This window comes from Poecilia mexicana, unplaced genomic scaffold (assembly GCF_051168715.1).
Source record: "Poecilia mexicana isolate PSO_F unplaced genomic scaffold, ASM5116871v1 scaffold_14, whole genome shotgun sequence".
Taxonomy (NCBI): Eukaryota; Metazoa; Chordata; class Actinopteri; order Cyprinodontiformes; family Poeciliidae; genus Poecilia; species Poecilia mexicana.
This window is the reverse complement of record NW_028263383.1, coordinates 5,019,694-5,038,853: the sequence shown is the minus strand read 5'-3', so window position 1 is coordinate 5,038,853 and position 19,160 is coordinate 5,019,694. Positions and strand designations below refer to the sequence as shown.

At 38.2% G+C, this 19,160-nt stretch overlaps 1 protein-coding gene across 1 annotated transcript; it reads right to left on the bottom strand.

Annotated features, from left to right (window-relative positions):
* Positions 1–237: 237 nt before the first annotated feature.
* On the bottom strand, positions 238–19,160 carry arhgap42a (Rho GTPase activating protein 42a). Its single transcript, XM_014992833.2, has 24 exons — positions 18,442–19,160; positions 15,578–15,673; positions 15,433–15,494; positions 10,635–10,706; positions 9,089–9,190; positions 8,878–8,988; positions 8,199–8,303; positions 6,904–7,033; positions 6,684–6,784; positions 6,019–6,128; positions 5,814–5,892; positions 5,669–5,708; positions 5,517–5,579; positions 5,350–5,424; positions 5,166–5,250; positions 5,017–5,075; positions 4,561–4,666; positions 4,199–4,358; positions 3,971–4,121; positions 2,187–2,819; positions 1,924–2,080; positions 1,680–1,751; positions 1,489–1,568; positions 238–764 (listed from the first exon to the last, which is right to left on the bottom strand). Exons 1-24 carry the CDS (start codon positions 18,593–18,595, stop codon positions 676–678), a joined length of 2,892 nt encoding a protein of 963 aa, XP_014848319.2. The 5' UTR covers positions 18,596–19,160; the 3' UTR covers positions 238–675.

Sequence of the window (19,160 nt, the reverse complement as noted above, 5' to 3'; positions counted from 1 at the left end):
TCAAAGTTTCCTGTTTTCATCACAAAATCCTGGTATTGTCAGAGATGTGTATACTTTTGAGAACAGCTTACTTCTGTTTCTTCAGTGTTTTAAATGTTTTCCTACAATGTGTCATAGTTTGATATAATTCTAAGAGTTTCTTTTTGTATTGAGTAAAAACAAATCAATGCTTAAAAATAAATATACCACATATCAGGCATAAATAAATGAAAATAAGCAGAATTCACACATACAGTATACTATTTGAAGGTTTTGTTTTTATTTAAACAGCAGTAAAGCTGGCAGAGAGGACATATAAAAAAAATCATACAGTTCAAGGCACTGAGGTGTGAACATTGAATTTCTAGGCTGACTAATGAAACCTTAAAACATAAATTACCAAGATTAATAGAAAAATACTGCTTCTATGTACCTTTTACATATGTTTACTGAATTCATAACTTTCAGAATTACTGAACAGAAAATACAAAAAGGCGATACTGAGAAGCTAAGCCATATATGTCAAGTATTAACATCTACTGCGCCGCATGCAGGAGGCCGATTACTCATGCTGCAGCACAGCAGTCAGTGATAATAGTCACAGTTACAGTATCATGGTTTTGATTCTTTATAAACCTTCAAAATCTGAGCCAGGTCTTTGTGATTCTTTCATGTGCCGACGGTTCGTCAGCCTTGTCAGATATATTTGATGTAATTTTCAGGTATCAGGCCAGTTCTGCCTTTATATGTCGCCTGAAGCCAACCCGGTTCCACAGACGGACCCACTGCGAAAGCAACAAAACAGAAATCACTCGGAAACTCAGACAACAAAGAAGCAGGCTTTTATAGCCCTTCTACAAACAGATTAGAGATGCTCAGAGAAATTGTGTGGAGAGTGGAATTAGACAACTTTCTGCTTGATCAGATCTTTTTCTTATCAGTGAACACACCGTACTTAGCAAGAACACATTGTCCCGACAATAACATTCTTACGTTTGGAAGTTGTTATTGTGTGTTATTTTAAACAGTATTTTCTACACCATGATGTCTGTGGTTTGTTCAGCGTTCAAGGAAGCGAGAGAGAGCAAGACTTAAAGATAACAGAAAGGCTCAATGGAGAATAGCAAAGCTGATCTGATCCTTCTCTGCCTATTCTAGACTGATGTGAATGGAGCAAATAGTTATATTATCCGTATCCACAACTAGACCAGTCATTTGGTCAATCACAAATTAGATTAATATTTAATTTAATTTAACGCACTTCGAAAATAGCGTAAGACATTTATGCATTATGTTAAAAACAAATCTACATTTCGATGAAGAAAGTGGTCACAAACAATCATGAGACATGGATGAAAAAGAAGAAAAAAAATCAAAACGCAACAGAACAGCATCACTTTTCTCTCAAGATCAAAATATGTCAGTGTAAGATAATGAAAGATTCACATTTAAAATCAATGGGCAGATTTTATTTTGTACACGTTCACTCTCAGAAACATGAAATCTTACCATTTGTGAACAGCGCCCCTTGTGGAAAACTGAGTTCGTGGCTGTGCTCTGCTTCACAGGAGTACAGAGCTCTAGCTTCCCTGCAGGAGAGAGTTAAAAAGGCGCTCACTAACTGAGTTAACGAGGGATTCAGTCATGAAGATGTGCTGCTCAGGAGGCGACAGCTTCGAATATCATCCATGTTGCCTTACCTTCCAGATGGACAGATGTCTAACGCTGAGGAGAACACTGAACTCTCACGCTGAGGCTGCCTGACTGATAATCTGCAAAACAAACACAACAAAAAAATAAATAATTTTTTCTGACGTAAATTATTAATCACAACCAAGTAATATATTTAGTTTTCATATAAATTGCGATGAAAATCACTCTGGTTTTCCTTCCTCCTGAGCTTCTCTTTCTCAGAGAACACAGAAATGCTAAACTGACGCTCACAGTGAGACGGGCCTTGAGTAGCCGTTGCTGGATGGCACTGCGGAGAGCTTCGGGGTCAGATCGGAGCCACAGCGGTTGTGACCTTTCCGAGCTTTCGCTCTCTCCTGTAGTTCCAGCGACATGAGGCTCTGCACCGACCCATGACAGCTTTTGTAATCTTCAATCAAACACAAGAGATCAGAATCACGGTTGCACAGTGGTAAATGTTTCGGCTTTTATTTATTTTAGAGGCAAAACGGAAAAAAAAGGAGTCTTTCACACACCTTCTGAAATGTGCAAGGAGGTGAGAGAGGATGATGTGGAAAGCCGGTAGGGAAACAGAGAAGAGGAGGAAGAAGAAGAGGAGGAGGCAGTGCTGTGCTGTGGAGGAGAGGTCGAGTCTGTTCCTCTGACTTCTGTGGCCGCAGCACAGGATGCGTTCCTTCGCTCCTCTGACTGAGAGCTCTTCACGGAGGAGACGGAGGCTGCTTTCTCCCTGACAGGAGAGGAACGATTCCCTGACGGGGGCTGGACCGACGCTGTGGAAGCACATCTCGAGTCTTTCGCAGAAGACAAAGACACGGTTGAATTTCTGTTGAAAGACCTCTCCACTGCAGAGAGTAAGGAGGATGTGGAGGAGGACACAGAGGAAGTCTGCTCGGCAGAGGACAGAGGAGCGGAGATCCAGGAAGAGGAAGGCGTGAGGCGGGGGGAGGGAGCGTTGTCTGGAGACGCTTTCTGATCTTTCCCGTTGCGCGCCGGCGAGCCGGAGGAAGTCGGAGGAGGAGAGCCGGGCTCAGCGGCGGGAGAGGATGGAGGGGAGGTCTGAGACAATCCGTTTTTTTCAGAGGAGTGTGACGACAACGACTCCTGGCTGCCCATCGGAGTCGTATCAGGGCTGCTGCTGAACGTGTCGCCTGAAAAACAAGAGGAAACGCCACATCACACACTGAGGAGCCAGACTGTTGATCTATTATTGTCTGGTGGTCCTGGTGATATGTGATACAACTCCAAGGAACGAATACAGTTACAATGAAAACATTGAGGAAAAAATAAAAACAGTTACAGGAAGATCTGACTCGGCACAAATGGCTATAAAAAGTCTTCAGTAAGGGAACGTCAGCACAGCGAGATGCTAGCTGAGGCACTAGGCTAACGCCAACCTGCTTCCTCTGTTTTGATATAACTAGAAAATTCCGATAATATTTTTTTCTTTGAAGCTCCAATTAACTGCAAGGACAAAGATTTAAAATGAAAATTTCCCCAATTTCTGCTTTGCGTCTTCAGGTCTTTACCTCACAGCCAAATGATAAAGTGTTGACTGGATCCAGACTAGTGAAATTATTGATTGGATTAAACAGGTTGAATCGATTACTGACATAATCAGCAACTAATTTAGTGATTAAATAATTGTTCATTGGAATATAATGACTCTAAAAATGCACACACTCAGAGCAGTAATTAAGACTTTAAAAGTATATACATTTGAATGTAAAATAAAAAAAACAAACTTTGTCTTTAAATATATTATACCCAAACTCCTCAAGTTTAAGTTTTTCAAATTCTACAAAAAAAAAAAAAAAAAATCGATTAAGCACCTTTTGCCATCCAATCATTAACCGGCTAATCTAAAAAAAAAAAATCAGTTAATCTGCAAATTATCAAGCGTTCACTAAAAGAATGCTGTCATTGCATTTTAGGCAATAAAATGTCTATTTTCTTATGGGAACTGAATTATTTATATGTCACCTTAATTTATTCCAAGTATTGCATAAAAAAGTTTTTATAGTGATTCAAAAAATCTTCAGAATGTGATCAGTTTTTAATAATCACTAACTAAAATAATCGACTGACTTGAGGTTCAGTCGATATTACAATTATAATCTGGACTTTTGAGAGTCACTCTGTAGAGTGAAGTGAATATGACTATATTTTAAAGAATGTATTTAAGTCCAAAAAAACAGAGAGACTTACCTACCTGGAAGCCTAATATACCTAGAAAGGTATATTAGGTTATTTACGTATTTACATATTAATGGTTATTTACAAGATAAATTAAAAGACTCACTGTCATTGTCTGCCAGGCAGAGAGCAGGAGTGTACAGACGGGCCTTTCTCTTTCCAGATGACAGACAGATGGCCTTGCTCCTCCGTGGAGTGGAGCGAGACGACGGCGCCTGAGGCAGCGGCACCGACAGGTCCGGAGCCTCGCCGAAGATCTGACGCAAACACAAACAGTTGGCATCAATGTGAGTGGGCTCTGTGCTTACGTGTGTGTGGCAGCTTTTAAACTCACTTTGTCGTGGTTTTCAATGATGATCTCCACCACAATGTTCTGAAACTTGATGTTCATCATGGCGGCCACCGTCTCCTCCTGCGACCTCATCAACGTGGGGCCGAAGATCATCCCAAGGTTAGACACGGTCATCATGTTCTGATCGCTGTGAGAGGACACACTACACACCAAAACAGAAACAGAGGGGCTCAGCTATATGGCTATAAACACAGAGGAATCTGGCAAATACAAACAAATGAGCTACAATTTAAAAGACAAAACAGATTAAAATTTTACTTCATAAATCATTCTTAAACACTGCTTTAAAACAGAAATGCTAGTGAAAGCTAAACAATAAGAGCACCATGAAATCATTTACATACTTGTGAAGATGATTAGTTAAGATGTCCAACATCGTTTTGTTTTTTTCTGGGAGTTTGTATACAAGAGCATGAATTGCTCTCACTCTGTACGTCTGGTCATCATATTCTGTGAGAGAAGCAAAGAGCGATGATGGAGGAGCCTGGTGTGCTTTAACCTAACCCTAAATAAACTTTACAAAGTAACAAATTCAAACTAGCAGCAACTTAAATAAAGTACCTTGCAAAAGTTGAGTATTCTTCAACTTGATCTAACTTCTCACATTAAAACCGTCAACCCTTATCTATTTTATTGAGATTTTATGCAATCTGCCATTAGCATAGTTAGCATTAACCTTCTTGGTTGTTTCTCTGATTAATACTCTGCTTGTCCAGCCTGTCAATTTAGATAGATGTTTATATCTTGATAGGTTTTGCAAGACAAAATGTTTTCTGTTGTAGAATCGAAAAAATTCTTACTTGCAGCCCTGATGAATTCCTTATGCAGCCTGTAGGTCAGTAATGGTTCTGCCAAACACCTGAATGTAGTTTACAGAAATAATTCACAGTTTGTGGGGAAATGTACTTAAAAAACAAGCAAAAAATGTCATGCTGTTTGCCCAGATTACCTGAAATAATCTTTCAGGCCACTGGTTATAGTCTTGTTGTCCCAGATTTCTGCATCTAGCTGCACATCGGAGGGCGCAGAAGAAGCTGCAGGGATGTTAATATGTCAGAATGTTTCCATGGATATGTTATCTTATTTTTAATAAAATAAATACTTTTTTCCCAGATATATAAATATCAACATACCAAACGCGCTCGCCATCAGTCGCTGCACTTTAGAGTTTACTCCACCTGTCCTGTAAAGTCCAAGCGTAGTAAGGCCTGCAGACAAGTTAATAAATAAAGGTCGACAGTAGATATAACAAACATACATAAGTATTGTTTCGGTTAAATGTTGTAAAGGCGAGAAATACCTCTTGTTTCAACCAGCTCAACGCACTTCTTAACAAAGTTGAAGCCTGCTTCGTTGAGAAACGCTATAAAATGAAAACTCAAAGTCAGACCAAACAATTCTTACATAATTCTCATCTTATGCAGAATCTTCTAATCTGAACTTGACACTTACTCTCCTCTTTTTTGCTGAGCAGAGAAGGAAGCGTGTAAATCTGTACAAACATGGAAGAAAACATGAGTAAAAGTTGCTTTCTAGTAGCCCCGGCAGAAATTTCTCCCCAGAGATGTATTCTTTATGGAGCTGGGTGTGTCCTTACAGGCTCCTTTCCATCCATCGCCTCCATCCACAGCCGCCTGTTGGCCTCTGACAGGGCTTGTAGAGTAATGACGCCATGTCTGTATGAAAACATAGTTACACCCAAGCTCAATTCGGCAACCACACCCCCAATTATTTGGAGGTAAAAATAAACCAGGCATCATTCATGGGAAACACTGAGACTCTCGGTCAGGTTGTCCGCTCACCTCTCCACCACCTCGATGTCGAAGCAGAAGCGTTTGTCGATTGAATCCGTCTTCCTTCGAACGCACGAGCGTAGCCTGAACATCTCTGGGGCGCCAGTCACTACGCCGTTCTGTCGGAGAGAGCAGCAACACACACGCATGAGCAGGGTCCCAAAGTTTAGTGCTGACTGGAAGGAATTACTTTAGTGAGAAAAATGAAATGTGGAAAAACTGTCTGTATGGCTGCAGAAAACAGTGTTGGTCAACCTAAATGTTTCTGCTGGTCTGCAGTTTAATTAAACATTTTACACAATGACGAAAACACGACAGACAAATTTGATGAAGGTAGTTTGAGTATTTATTCTCCTGTTCAAGTTCAAGAAAGGATTTTATCATAAAATCAATCCTTCTTAGAGGTGGATTTAAGGTTTTAATATGAGCAGCTGAGCTGAAGGGAATCATAAAGTTTTTATGAGATGCATTCATATGAAACACTGTTGCACTGACAAAACTCCTTGGTGCGGTCACTGTTACTGAGTGAATTAGAGGAAAAAGTCTCCAAGTGACAAAGACACACAAACCTGTACACAAACTCCAAATGATTAAAGATCGTACAAAAACAACTGAATATTTTCTTGATATTCCCCATACAAATAAATCAGTAAACATGGGAGCCACCGGCTCACCTGTCTGCTGGCTGGTCTGGTCTCTGTGTTGCTCATGGTGAACATCTTTGAGCTCCTCTCATAGGTGCAGTAATGCCTGGTCCACACACTCCCCAAAGGACCTGGATACACAACGTGTCACTGCTGTGCATAAACGTAACTCTTTCGAGTCTGATTTAGTAAGACAGACATTTTGATTCTCCTTGAGGAAAAGTAACTAGCATAATAAAGAGCAGCTCACGTTTTTCTTGTATGTACAGGAATCCCTCCATGGTGAAGCAGCTGGGGCCTTTGAAGTCGTCCTCAGCAGACCTGATCCTCTTCATCAGCCTCTCAACTTCAGCACGAGTGCTTTCAAAGTTGTTGCGAGCCTTTAAAAGAAGATGCGCATTAGAAACAACTTAAAACTGGTTTTATTTATGGTTAATGAGTTGTCTATTTGTGACTTATTCAGGAAAGTGAATTATTAGGTAACCTAGCTTTGTATGGAACATCATCATCGTTTGATCTTTTCTGGTGTAAATAAAAAAGAGCAATAAAGGGTAAAGGGGAAGTTTTAAACAGTAAAATGTTGAGCCTTTTAAGACCATCATAATCTAATTTTAAGACCTTGATGCATAGTAATGAAAAATTGCTTACAAATTTAATATTCAGCTAAAGATAACTTTTAACATTTTCATTGGTGAGTCTATGGCTTTTACCATTTGGCTGCACAACTTGAACACCTTTTTAAAAAGCGTCCAGTGAGCTTCATAATGGTTACTAATTAAAAGTTTCGAGCAAGCTATTAATATTTCTTTTTTTTAAAGCTGTATCTTGTTAAACATACACTCTCTGACAATGAAGGGTTTAGATATCCCAAGTAACTCAAGTAATAACTAATTACAACCAGGAACATCGATTTCTCAACTAGGATGACAAAACATGGAGCAAATGAAAAATGTTTTTAAACACTTTTCTAAACCCTTTCAAAATGTTGCTGAACATTTACCCCTAAAAATGCCAACCTTAAAAAAAGCCAAAACTCACTGGACCATTGAAACCAACTCTCAACACCTGGAGCTAATTTTTTTTTACCATTTTAAACAGCTAAACCAGTTAGACATTAAAATCCAAACCGTAGTTCAGATTACACTTGATAAAAATATGCAACACAAACACATCCTAAGAAGCTAATTTATTCAGACTTAGGAAACTGAACCAACTGGATCAGGACTTTCTGGTTTATCCGGATAATTTTTTTATATACATGTAATGTGACAAGGAAAAGAAAACACTAAAGACCAACAGCGACTTTTTGTCTCATAAAAAACCCCCAAACTTAACTAACTTAATTGTTAAGATAAATATAATTCATTAGTAGAAAGTCTTGTTTAAATACAATATGCCAGAAATAGCAGTTGAGTGTGAAGTTTGCACTTTAACACAAAGTACTTCTACTCCCTTTCCAGCAGTTGAATTGTGAGTGATTATTTACAAAGCAGTAATCTAAGGCATAGATTTAATCTTAAGGCTAGGGAAAAAACAAGCACTTACATTTTGCAGGTTAAACTGGAGCTGCTGCTTGTAGGGTTCAAACTCATTGGCCAGCTCATAACCCTCGTGGTAGAAGGTAAACAAGCCCTGCAGGAAGGCCAATAACTGGGAAGCACAGGGAGAGATCAACAGAAGACATGTTAGCTCGGGGCTTGGGAGTTTAAAACGTGACGAGGAAATTACAGAGAATTGACTCTCAGTCATCTGCTCAATAACCCAAACTGGCTCCAAAGAGAAAACCCCTCTGAGCTTTGCTTGTTGTTTACTTCGCTGCCATTGTTTATTTTACAACAAACAGCTCTTCCTCTGTGTCAGCTGGAAAAAACCTAATCACAGGAAGTCCTGCTACGGCAACAGGAAGCGTCCTTTGCTGATATCGATCGGTTAAAAAGTTTTACCGCTCGTCATGCAGTGTGTGTAAAGTGTGTTTTTGAGCTCACGGCTCACTTGTTATTCCAGTGAGTGTGTTTATATATGCACACTTGCTAATGGCTCGGCTTGATGCTGTATGTAGAAAACACATCACAGGAAAAGTCTAATCGCTCGAACTTCCCTGTGATGAAACAGCATGTAATGGCCTGCCTTCCATTTTGAAATTGTTCTTTTCAAATACCCGTCTCTAAATATAAAAAAGGGGTTGCACACAACATAACAATGGTACTAAAGAATATGATCTTACTGGCTCCACAAACTCAAACTTCTTCCTTTCCTGCACTTCTTGGATCTTGAAGACATACTGGAGAGACGCATCGTAAAAAATTTGCCTGTCTTTGTCCATCTGTGAGTCAGCCTATAAGGAAAAACGTACACAACAAATACTGAGAATGTGATGTAACTTAACAGGTGTGGGAGAGACGTGTTGTAGCTTTGTGAGAATGTTGAGAATGTACCTCCTGCAGCTGGGTCTCCTTCTTCCTGGAGGACACACCGAGATACTTCTCCAGCACAGAGTAATACCTTTCTGTCTCCTTATCAAACTGCTTCTTTCCCTCCTGGGAAACACATTTCAGGAGACAGGATGTTAGCAGCAAAGATTTCTAAAACCACAGAGAAGGAATTGCATGCATACTTGTTTTGTACGAAGGCTTTAACGACAGAGCTGTTTATTACTGCTGTTGTTTCTGAATCACAAACAGGGACTACATCAGAATATAAAAAAAAAAAAAGCTTCAAGAAGATTTGTCTTTTTCAGGAAACCTGTGTCATTGCATAGATTGAAAGGATCCAAATGCAGACATGCAGGAGGCAGGACTAAACTTCAGCCCTTTAATCACATCAAGTCACAAGACCAGACAGCACGGAGTGACTTAAACAGGACAAATGGAAAGAAAACCACTTTAGCATTTGTGAGTTACACTGTAGAGGTTGGAGAGAAAAACAGGAAGCTGGAAATTAGGCATCTTAAATATAATGTAGCTAATGTAAAACATGAAGCTCTTCTACTGAATATTACATCCCCAAAACTAACAGTGACATGAAAGAGCAAAAAAAAAAAGAAAAGAAAGAAAAACACAGAAAGAACTGAAACTGTGAAAAGAGTCATGAAGCACCAACACATTCAAACTCATTTCAAAGTAGACAGAATGTTCAGAAGAAAATTGCTCCGATATGTCAGACATCAAGGTATATTACGTTTTCAAAAGCAGATTGGCTTCACATGAAATACAACCGTCTTTCGTTTTGTCATGGGAAAAGCAACTAGAGATTTACTCTGTAAGAGCTATTAACATCAAAATGCCATGAAAATACGCCTACTAAGTCAGCGAATTTGTCCAGAACAACCCAACTCTGCAACTAAGCTGCTGCAAGAGTAGGAAGATTTTTATTAAATAATAAGGCAGCAGCTCTGAGGAACTAAAAGCTCTGGTGAAGCACAGAGAGGCCGTTAATAATAAACAAAGAGACTCTGCCAGAAATAATTAAGAAACAGCTCTCTTCCAAACAGCTGCACTGCAGTATCCAACTACACCACATGTGCCACAGATATTCTTGCTCTGTAACGTCTAGCTGAAGATGTGCTGCTCACACATTAGTGTTACATTCTGCAAACTGAGAAGCTGCTCGAACCAATGCACAGAGGTGAGCTGAGGCTGAACTTTCAGGTTGCTTTTTTTTTTTTTACAACCAAACAAACTCAGTAAATCACACTTCGTCCTCTTATCAGAAAAGAGAAAGTTAGATAAGTGTATAAATCAACTTGAACAGCTGCAGTTAGCAGACATCACATATTCATTGTGTTTATACAGTCTCTGTCTGTGACATGCTCCCAGTCTCTCCCAGTGTCCGTTCCCATGACCTTGCCACCGACTCTACACTGCAATCCATCGTTTATCTGAACTAACTGAATTTCTAATTGTTAATTAATCACTGGATAACTTCTCAGCACAATAAACAGTTTTTAGATTTGAACTTCACCAGCTAGAGAAGTGGATGTACCTTAACTGCTCCGATCTGCTCCTTCCGAAACCTCTCCAGTGGTGAGATCAACACGTCATCGGCATTCTGGATCTGAAAGAAGGAAAAAAAAAAAAAAAAAAAAAAAACAGAAGTGAGTTCAGTTTGTTGTAACAGTAAATACCAAGAGCAGCAGCAAAAATGTCCCATGAGGACTGCAGCTGCAAGTTCACTGTTGAAGTTCAAATATGGTTTTATTAAAGGAGATCCACAAATCCTTGACACGTTCTACAACGCAGTGATTGTTACTTTTGTGAAGCTTTTAATTCGGTGACGTGCCCAGAAAAATCTTTCAAATAAGACATAATATGTTAATCGACGGTCAGCTTCACAAAAAGTATCACTGAGAAGATGGAGATTTATTCTACAGCAACAATTTATTTACATGGAGATCAAGATAACACAGGAATCACATGTGTTATCTTGACACATGTCAAGATAACACATGCTATGTTGACAAACATATTTGACAAGGGTCAGAGGGTTCAGGCTGTTAAATGGGTTAAAAAGTATAAACTGCAAAATATATTGAATCACAATTGCATTTTATGAGCAAAATTGTAAACACAGACAACGATCTGGATGTACCATTTTGCAGATCTTTAAATTAAATTCTTCATGCATTGACTGCTAATATATTTAGCCAGCTTTATACAGTCTGATTGCCCCTCACATCTGCACCAGATGCAGATCTTAGCAACTGGTACACTAAAGTTCATGCAGAGTGGTGGATATAGTGGATGGAGCTTGCAATATGTGATAATTGCAAACTTATTCGAGCTCTTAGAGGCTCGAATAAGCTGGTAGATTTAGATTCCCATGGAATGCCACAGTGCATAGCTATTCTGGAGCATTTTCAGCCAGTTTCTATAGATTAACTGACTTTGGTTATTAAGCATCTGCGGCCTTCAAATTATCCATTGGAGTGTCTTCCTACTCGTCTGATAAAAGACATTTTTCTTATTTTTGGCAGCTATATTCTTAAGGTGATAAATACCTCATTGCAGTCAGGTTGTGTCCCATCTACTCTTAAGCATGCTGTGGTCAACCCCCTTCTTAAAAAAACCAATCTAGACTCCAGTGAGCTAGCAAATTTCAGGCCCATTTCTAAATTGCCTTTTTTATCTAAAATTCTTGAAAAATTAGTTTTTATTCAGCTTGAAATGTTTTTAAAAGATAATAATATAACTGAGAAGTTTCAGTCTGGGTTTAAAGTTGCTCATAGCACTGAATCTGCCTTGCTCCGAGTGTATAATGATCTCCTCTTAGTTGATTCAGGCAACGTTGCAGTTTTATTACTTTTAGATTTGAGCTCTGCATTTGACACTGTAGATCATCAGATTCTCTTACATAGATTAAAACACTGTGTTGGCCTGCGAGGCTCAGTATTCGAAAGGTTTAAATCTTATTTAGGAAACAGAAATTTCTCTGTTCATCTTGACCAATCCTGTTCTGGGGCCAGACCTTTAAAGTATGGTGTTCCCCAAGGGTCAATTTTAGGGCCCATTTTGTTTATCTTGTATTTACTGCCTCTTGGTAAGATCTTCCGAAAATGTAATATTTCCTTTCATTGCTTTGCAGATGACATCCAGATTTATTTGCCCCTTAAAATCCAAAATGGTACAACTGATTCTCTTCAGCTGTTGATAAACTATTTAGCTGAAGTTAAATTATGGATGGAAAAAAACTTTCTTCACCTCAATGAAAGCAAAACTCAAGTTCTATTATTTGGTCAGAAACTTCAGACTACAAATCCAGATCAGATTCTTGGTTCCTTGGCTCGGTCTTGTCAGACCTCTGCTAGGAATCTTGGTTTCATTTCTGACAGCTCTTTAAAGCCAGATAAACAAGTTAGTTCTGTCGTTAAATTGAGTTTCTACCACCTTTTATACCTGTTTTAAAGTGCTAGCTAAATAAATTTGACATAATAGTTTTGCAATCCTGTGTTTTGCTAATAAAATGTAGGCCTTCATCAAATAATTTCTTCCTATCACTGTAAACTTAACTCTTGTAATAGAATCATGGAATACAAAACCTTAAGAGGTTGCAAATATCCCAAAGTCACCTCGACGTATGTCGTCAATATTATTAAATTTGTATTTAGTGATTCAATGAGTCACTTTTAGATGTACTCATTAAGTACAGAGAGAGTGCCTTTTCTTCTTGTACCGATACCAGCGTCAGGTTCTTGTAAAAGCAACCCGATACTCTGAACCGTCACCACTTTTGTGCCTGGTTTTTCTCCTGGGCTGGGTGCGAAAACACTCCATACAAGGTGGTAGTGATAATACATTAAGAAGTTATTTACTGACACTCCCAAAAAACAAAAACAGAAGATGGAAGAGGGAAAAAATGTCTGTATTTTGTGCATATTTCAAGACAAACATGGAGGATACTACAAAAGCAGACTGTCTGCTTGCTTAGATAAATTGTCAAGTGTTGAAAAATGCTCCTTTAATATGACCAATTTGGCAAAGAATTTGAAAACTAAGCACAACATTGAATTCAAAGAGAACCAGCACAACCAACATTTCAGCAGAAACTCCAGAAATGTGAAAAATAGCAGAGCAAACATACGTGTAAAATCCTGCCATCACAGAGATGTGGTGCTAAAGTTTATTGAATGTGTTACAGTTTACATAGTTCAGGAAAACTTGTAAAAATTTAAATTTAACTTTCATTATTTTTAATTTATTTTAAAGGTATGCAGCAGCGTATGTCACGCTGTATATTTGATTTGTTACTAAAGTCAGAGGGACTGTAGGCCTAAAAGATGAAGAGCCACTGTATTCGAAATAAAATAAATGTGTTTTCAAAAGTTGTGTGATGTCTTAGTAACTTATTAACTTGGTACTTGGAATTGGCAAGTACCTAAACTGAAGTACTTGTACTTGTATTCGGTCTGGAAAAAACTGGTTGTAGGATTAAGTTCAACTATCTCTTAACTCTTTTCAGACACTCATTCACTTAGTCATCAAATAAGTAGTTTGTTTGTGTGTAACTGTGTGTGTGTTGCGTTTACACTTAGGAGTTTGCAAGTACTACTTTTGTTTTATTTTGTTTTTTTTCCTCTTAGTGGAATGTCTGAAATAAATTCATCAATTTAAAATTCAATTCACAACAAAGAAAAACTCGGCGCTGCGCCTTAACTTCAGTTTAATGTTGCACTGGTGCCCAAAGAAAAGGGCTGCTTTCTTTGTAATGTTGGATTTTTCAACACATCACAATAAGTGGAGGGAAACTGAAAACTGAGACCGGGAGGGATTGTCAAATCCAAATAAGAGAACTTTCAGGTTGAACAGGAAAAGTATTTTAGAGGAAACTATTTTCCAAAAGGAGCTTGAATAATGATGTTATTATTCCAAGTTTAGACCAATCACCAGGGTTCCAGTTACAGTGAATTTAAAAAAGCACAAAAAATCAAAACACACACAGAAAGAGCAAAAGACAGAAGACAAACACACACACGCACGCACGCACGCACACACACACACACACACACACAGAAACCTTTTATGGACTTTCCCAGGCAGTCAAACTGCACTCAGTCTCACAGGGGAATTGCCAGAATAGGTTCCACATGGTTCCTGTGCAACCAAACCATGCAGGCAGCCACAAAGGCAAACACACACACTCACACCAGGGCTTATATATAAGGCGGCCTACTATACGTCTCTGTTAGCGGTCTAAGCTTTGGCTTCACACAGAGTGTGCCAGAATTGAGTCAGGCCTCACAAAGGCCTCCAAATGATGGAGGATCACTGAGTCCAAGACATTTCCACATTGCGGTGAACACACACTGCTGCTGGCACAAAGTTAACCCACAAATGTGTGAATCAAAGTTGTGGGAAAGCCAGAACAAGAGACAAATAAAGAAGGAGGTTAGTGAGAAGTTGCCTAAAAGGACTAAAATCTTCACATCGACGCACAATCTGCTCAATATTAACTTGTGTTTGTGTCTAAATTTAGACTGATGATCAGAAGTAAAACTAGAAATAAAGGGAACACAAAACATATGACGAGACAAAGCTCGAGTCAAATAATACAGAAAGCCCCAGCAGAAAGCTGTTTGCCGAAACGGCGTGACAAGCATCACGTTTCTACATGCATGTGTAAATAAAAAGTGCCAGCATGATGCTGTTTCCAGATGATCTTTATCGCGTCTCAAAGCTGTTTGACTTACCGGATTTTAAATGAATAAACTGCAACAGCACAGAAAAAAAGAAAGACAAACATATCAATAATATGCTGCAAAAGAGGGGTTTTAGTATGAAATTTAATCTCATTTGAAACCAAGTGTAAACACACTCTGTATAAAAGACACTTAACCTCTGTTTCTCACTGAACTTTTCCTGTTTTAGATCAGTTTGAATCACCAAAACATTTCTATTTCCTAAATGGCAAAAAAAGAAAAAAAGAAAATTATTTTCAAGAACTCAGAAGTTAAAGAACAGACAGTTTGAATGAGGAGCCAGGAATCTAAATTGATGGGTTCAGTTAAAATATTGCTATATGTTGTTTCATAATTAGTGACTGTATGATGATTATAAGATGCAAAGCACTTTGAACTGCCTTGTTGCTGAAATGTGCAATACACATAAATGACTTGACGTTTGTACCGCTGCAGAAATTCTTTTTAATAAATAATGTGTTTCATTAAGACAAAACCTGAGAAAGGAAATGGCTGAAAATACCGGTTTTGTTTACGTCTGTAGATTAGTCTCCTTTTACTCTGCACATGAACAATATATATGAATAAAACAAAAGCGTAAACTCTCACCAGTCTTTTCCTCTCCTCTTCCATGGTGCTTAAAAGCTGAGAGAACTCCTTCAAGGACTGAGCTGCAGCACAAATCACAGACTTATAATCTCTGAAGTCGAGTCATGTCTTTCAGAGAAAACATAGATGGATTTATTTTTCTCACCTATATTGATCTCATCATCAGTTTCAGCATCACCAATGCATTCAAACTGGAACTCCTGCAGCGACTGAGAGAACCGCTGCACTGCCAGAGACAGACCTGAGGAAAATGGACAGGCGGGTATAATAGTCATGTTGCCAATATAATTTTAATAAAAGCTCACTGATGTCACTGGTCAAACCAATTACAACGATCCCTGTTTCTCTTAGGAAATAATCCTGATGTTTTGAAACAAGGATCTGGCATTTCATGTGATACCAAGTGTCAAAGTCTGATGTAAGCGAACTGCCACACCTGGTGATAACGCATGTGTTTGTGTTAAATGCTCTTTCTGTGTGTCTCACTCTGTCACTACACTGCGCTGCTGTGAGATGCGATCCGAACCAAACCCCTGCAGGGATCTGAAGTCAGGTTTGGTTTTCAACATGTAAAAGGAACTGAATAACCCAAAGCTCTCCACCACCAGGAACAGAAAGAAAGTCCTATTCATTACAGCCATAAGATGGAAACTAAATTGACTTGTTCTCGTCTGCTTGAGTTTAGCAATTCATCTTGTTTAAGAAATAAATAGCCCTAAAAACGCTAAAGACGTGTCTCAAATAACACACTGCACTCTGCTGGATCTAAATATGGTGTCTCAGGTGATTCTTAACAGAAAAGGACTTGTTCTCAAGAACAATGCAGCCATTTAGTTTGACCCCACTGATGCACGTAACCTGCAGGCAGGTGAAGAGTCTTCGTCAGTTTTTAAAATCAATGAGCCATCAGACAGATTTCCCTAAATATTCCTAACTTTCACACTGCAGTTCAGGGGGTTTTGTCTTTGCAATGTGGCTTGAGATGACACTAGCTGTGTAAAAAGCAGGTGGTAATATTGTGGAAATGATAAAAGTGGCGATAAAAAATGTAAACTTCTTTGTGGCCTTTTTCAGATGGCAGGAACTGTGTGGCACAGCAACCTTGAAAAACATTTGACAAGAGTCTTTAGGACACCAGTTACATAAAGTCGGGTGATTTTTAATCACCAAGCTGCACAATGTGTTTGCATTTAATCATATTTTTAAATTAATTCATATTATTGATGCTCTCATGGAACAAAACAGTGGAGAGAATTGTAAAAATGACAATTACAAGAGTACAGACAGTTTTTAAAGCTTGTAAACATCAGTAACTGCAAGTTTTTATAATGATAATGATAAACAGTAGGACAAATTCTAATAAAAAGAACAGATTTATACTGAAAAAAATTAACTTTTATTTCAACCCAATCTCATTAATTACATTTCTACAACTGTAAAGCTCTTATTTAGACATTAATAATTAAACCCAAAGACTTAATTTTCAAACATTTGGACCAGATGGAAGAAAATGCTGCTGATATGTCAATTAATATTTTCAGATCAGATTATCTAATTTTTATTTTGCCAGAATAAAATAATTGTGCTAACAACAAAAGGAGTTCTGAATATGAGAATTAATGTTAGGGGAATACACCAACATGTTAGATGAAGCTGCTTCATCAGTAATGAGAAGAAAAATTAATAACCTTAATTATAAAAGATAAAGGATAAAAGCAAAAAAACTGCAGTCTGAGGATTTTTGATTATCAACTATTGCTAATAACATTTTTTAACATAATCATGGTCAGTAAAAATAAATGCTAATAAATAAAAGGTTGATAAATTAGCACAAGCCACCTAATCTGATGTAAATGTAGGCCTTTCTCGAAGAGGCTTTGGGATTCTTAGACGCTGTGCTGTTTAGTTTTTATGGTAATTCAGCCTTTCTCTGTTAACCTGTAACCATAATGGGACTGAAATGCTGCACTGCATCACTACATCTTAAGTGAAGAAAGAATCTCGACCCTCCAGTTGTTAACCCATTACAACCTAAGGGTTTGCTTTGCAGTGTCTATGAAAACTTGTACCGATTTCTCAAGCTTTGAAGAAGTAGTAAGATAATTCTAACAGAGAAAGAGGAAGCTACATTTTCCAATTTTTAAAACAGTGTCTTGCTGTGTGAAAGTATTCACACCCTGTAAACTATTTTTTTTCAGATCACATTCACAAGCTTCAGTTTATTTTCTTTAATGTGATACACCAATAGACAGTGGCACATGTAAAACCACATGCATGTAAATCAATTTGTTTTCTTTCTGTCTGTCATTGTACGCTTTTTCCTAAATGTCTTATTAAGAGAGTAACTATTGTTAAAGTCATGTGCACAAATGTTTCGAGGACTAAAATCACAAATCACATTTGGTGATTTTTGGAGTATAGGTATTTGAAAACAGGAACTGTTAGGCTGTTAAAAAGGGAATCGTGATTTTTACATCAGACCTAAGTTTCAGGTTATGCCATAACATACTAACAGTAAATAAAAATCCTGAAAATCTCTTGGGGCTTTTTTTTTTCTTTTCTTTTTAACAGCCCAAGATAATTAGTGGTCCCCATTTTGCCACCCTTTACAAAACTTTCTGGAAACGTCCCTGGTACCGGATGACATTCTTTCCATTAATGCATGTAGTTAAAATCCATCAACCACTAAATCATCTCTAATGTGCAATCAATAACAATATGTATTTTTAAACAGCAGGTTATCCATAGTAAATGTACAGTAAAATTCCGTTTAAAGTTAAGTAATGGTACTTTTACCATACAGACATTATATAATAGGTATTACATAGTAACTACCCGCACCAATGTAAGGTAAATAACGATATATAGAAAAATCTGTCCTCTGAGAGTTTAAGTATGTAAACTAAATGGGATTGAACTGGTGGCCTCGGGCTTTTCTCTGCTATCACACCGTGCGCCAAATCAGGTTAAATAATCTTACAAAACATTAATCAGTCGTTGTTTACTTACTTCTGAGGGCGGATATGAGCATGTTTCCATCTTTTATCAAGTCTTTTATAAACCTGTTGGTTCTCTCCAGCTCAATTTCATGGCACTGCAGCCGCTCTCTGAACTCCGGACTATCCAGCAAAGAATCACTGAACTCCAACGTCGGGAGACCCATCGATAACTCAGCACAGGCGGCTAATAATTAAAGAACTGCAACAAGACGTCTCAGTAATCTGAACCGTAGGGGGAAAAGCCTTTCACATAACGAGCTGTTTTATTATGCACGAAAATTCTTGGTCTAATGTTTCTTCCAGCTCCTTCTTTTCATGCCTTTCTCCCTTTTTCCCCCCTCGCAAGAACTTCCGGACACTGATACACAGCAGAGCCTGTGACACAGAGGGTTTGGCTAGCTTTCACAGCGAGCCTTGCCGAGCTGTTTCTTCTACTTTGTAAACGCACTGCTCTGAAATATACTTTCGTTATGAATTAATAAGTTATAAAAATGAAACAGAAATGACTAAGATTCGGGGAAACAAAAAAAATGCTTTTCTTAGGACGCATAAAAACTCCAGACGACCACTTGGAAGCTAACTTTTTTTTCTTTTCTTTTTTCACTTACGGCTCCAATGGAAGGGTTGTTACTATGGGAACGAGAGACTCCTGCTGGCGTGGACAGAAATCAGGAGAAAAGTTTGCCAAGAAAAACTGAGTAGTCTTGTCTGTAGTCTGTAGACAGAGAT

What these genes read in the sequence shown, in the direction of transcription:
- arhgap42a (XM_014992833.2), bottom strand. Translation starts at nt 18,595, where the DNA reads ATGGGTCTCCCGACGTTGGAGTTCAGTGATTCTTTGCTGGATAGTCCG. An exon ending in GCTCATATCCGCCCTCAGAA is followed by an intron (nt 15,674 to 18,441) that starts GTAAGTAAACAA and finishes CATTTTCCTCAG; the next exon opens with GTCTGTCTCTGGCAGTGCAG. An exon ending in GACATCGAGGTGGTGGAGAG is followed by an intron (nt 5,893 to 6,018) that starts GTGAGCGGACAA and finishes GTTTTCATACAG; the next exon opens with ACATGGCGTCATTACTCTAC.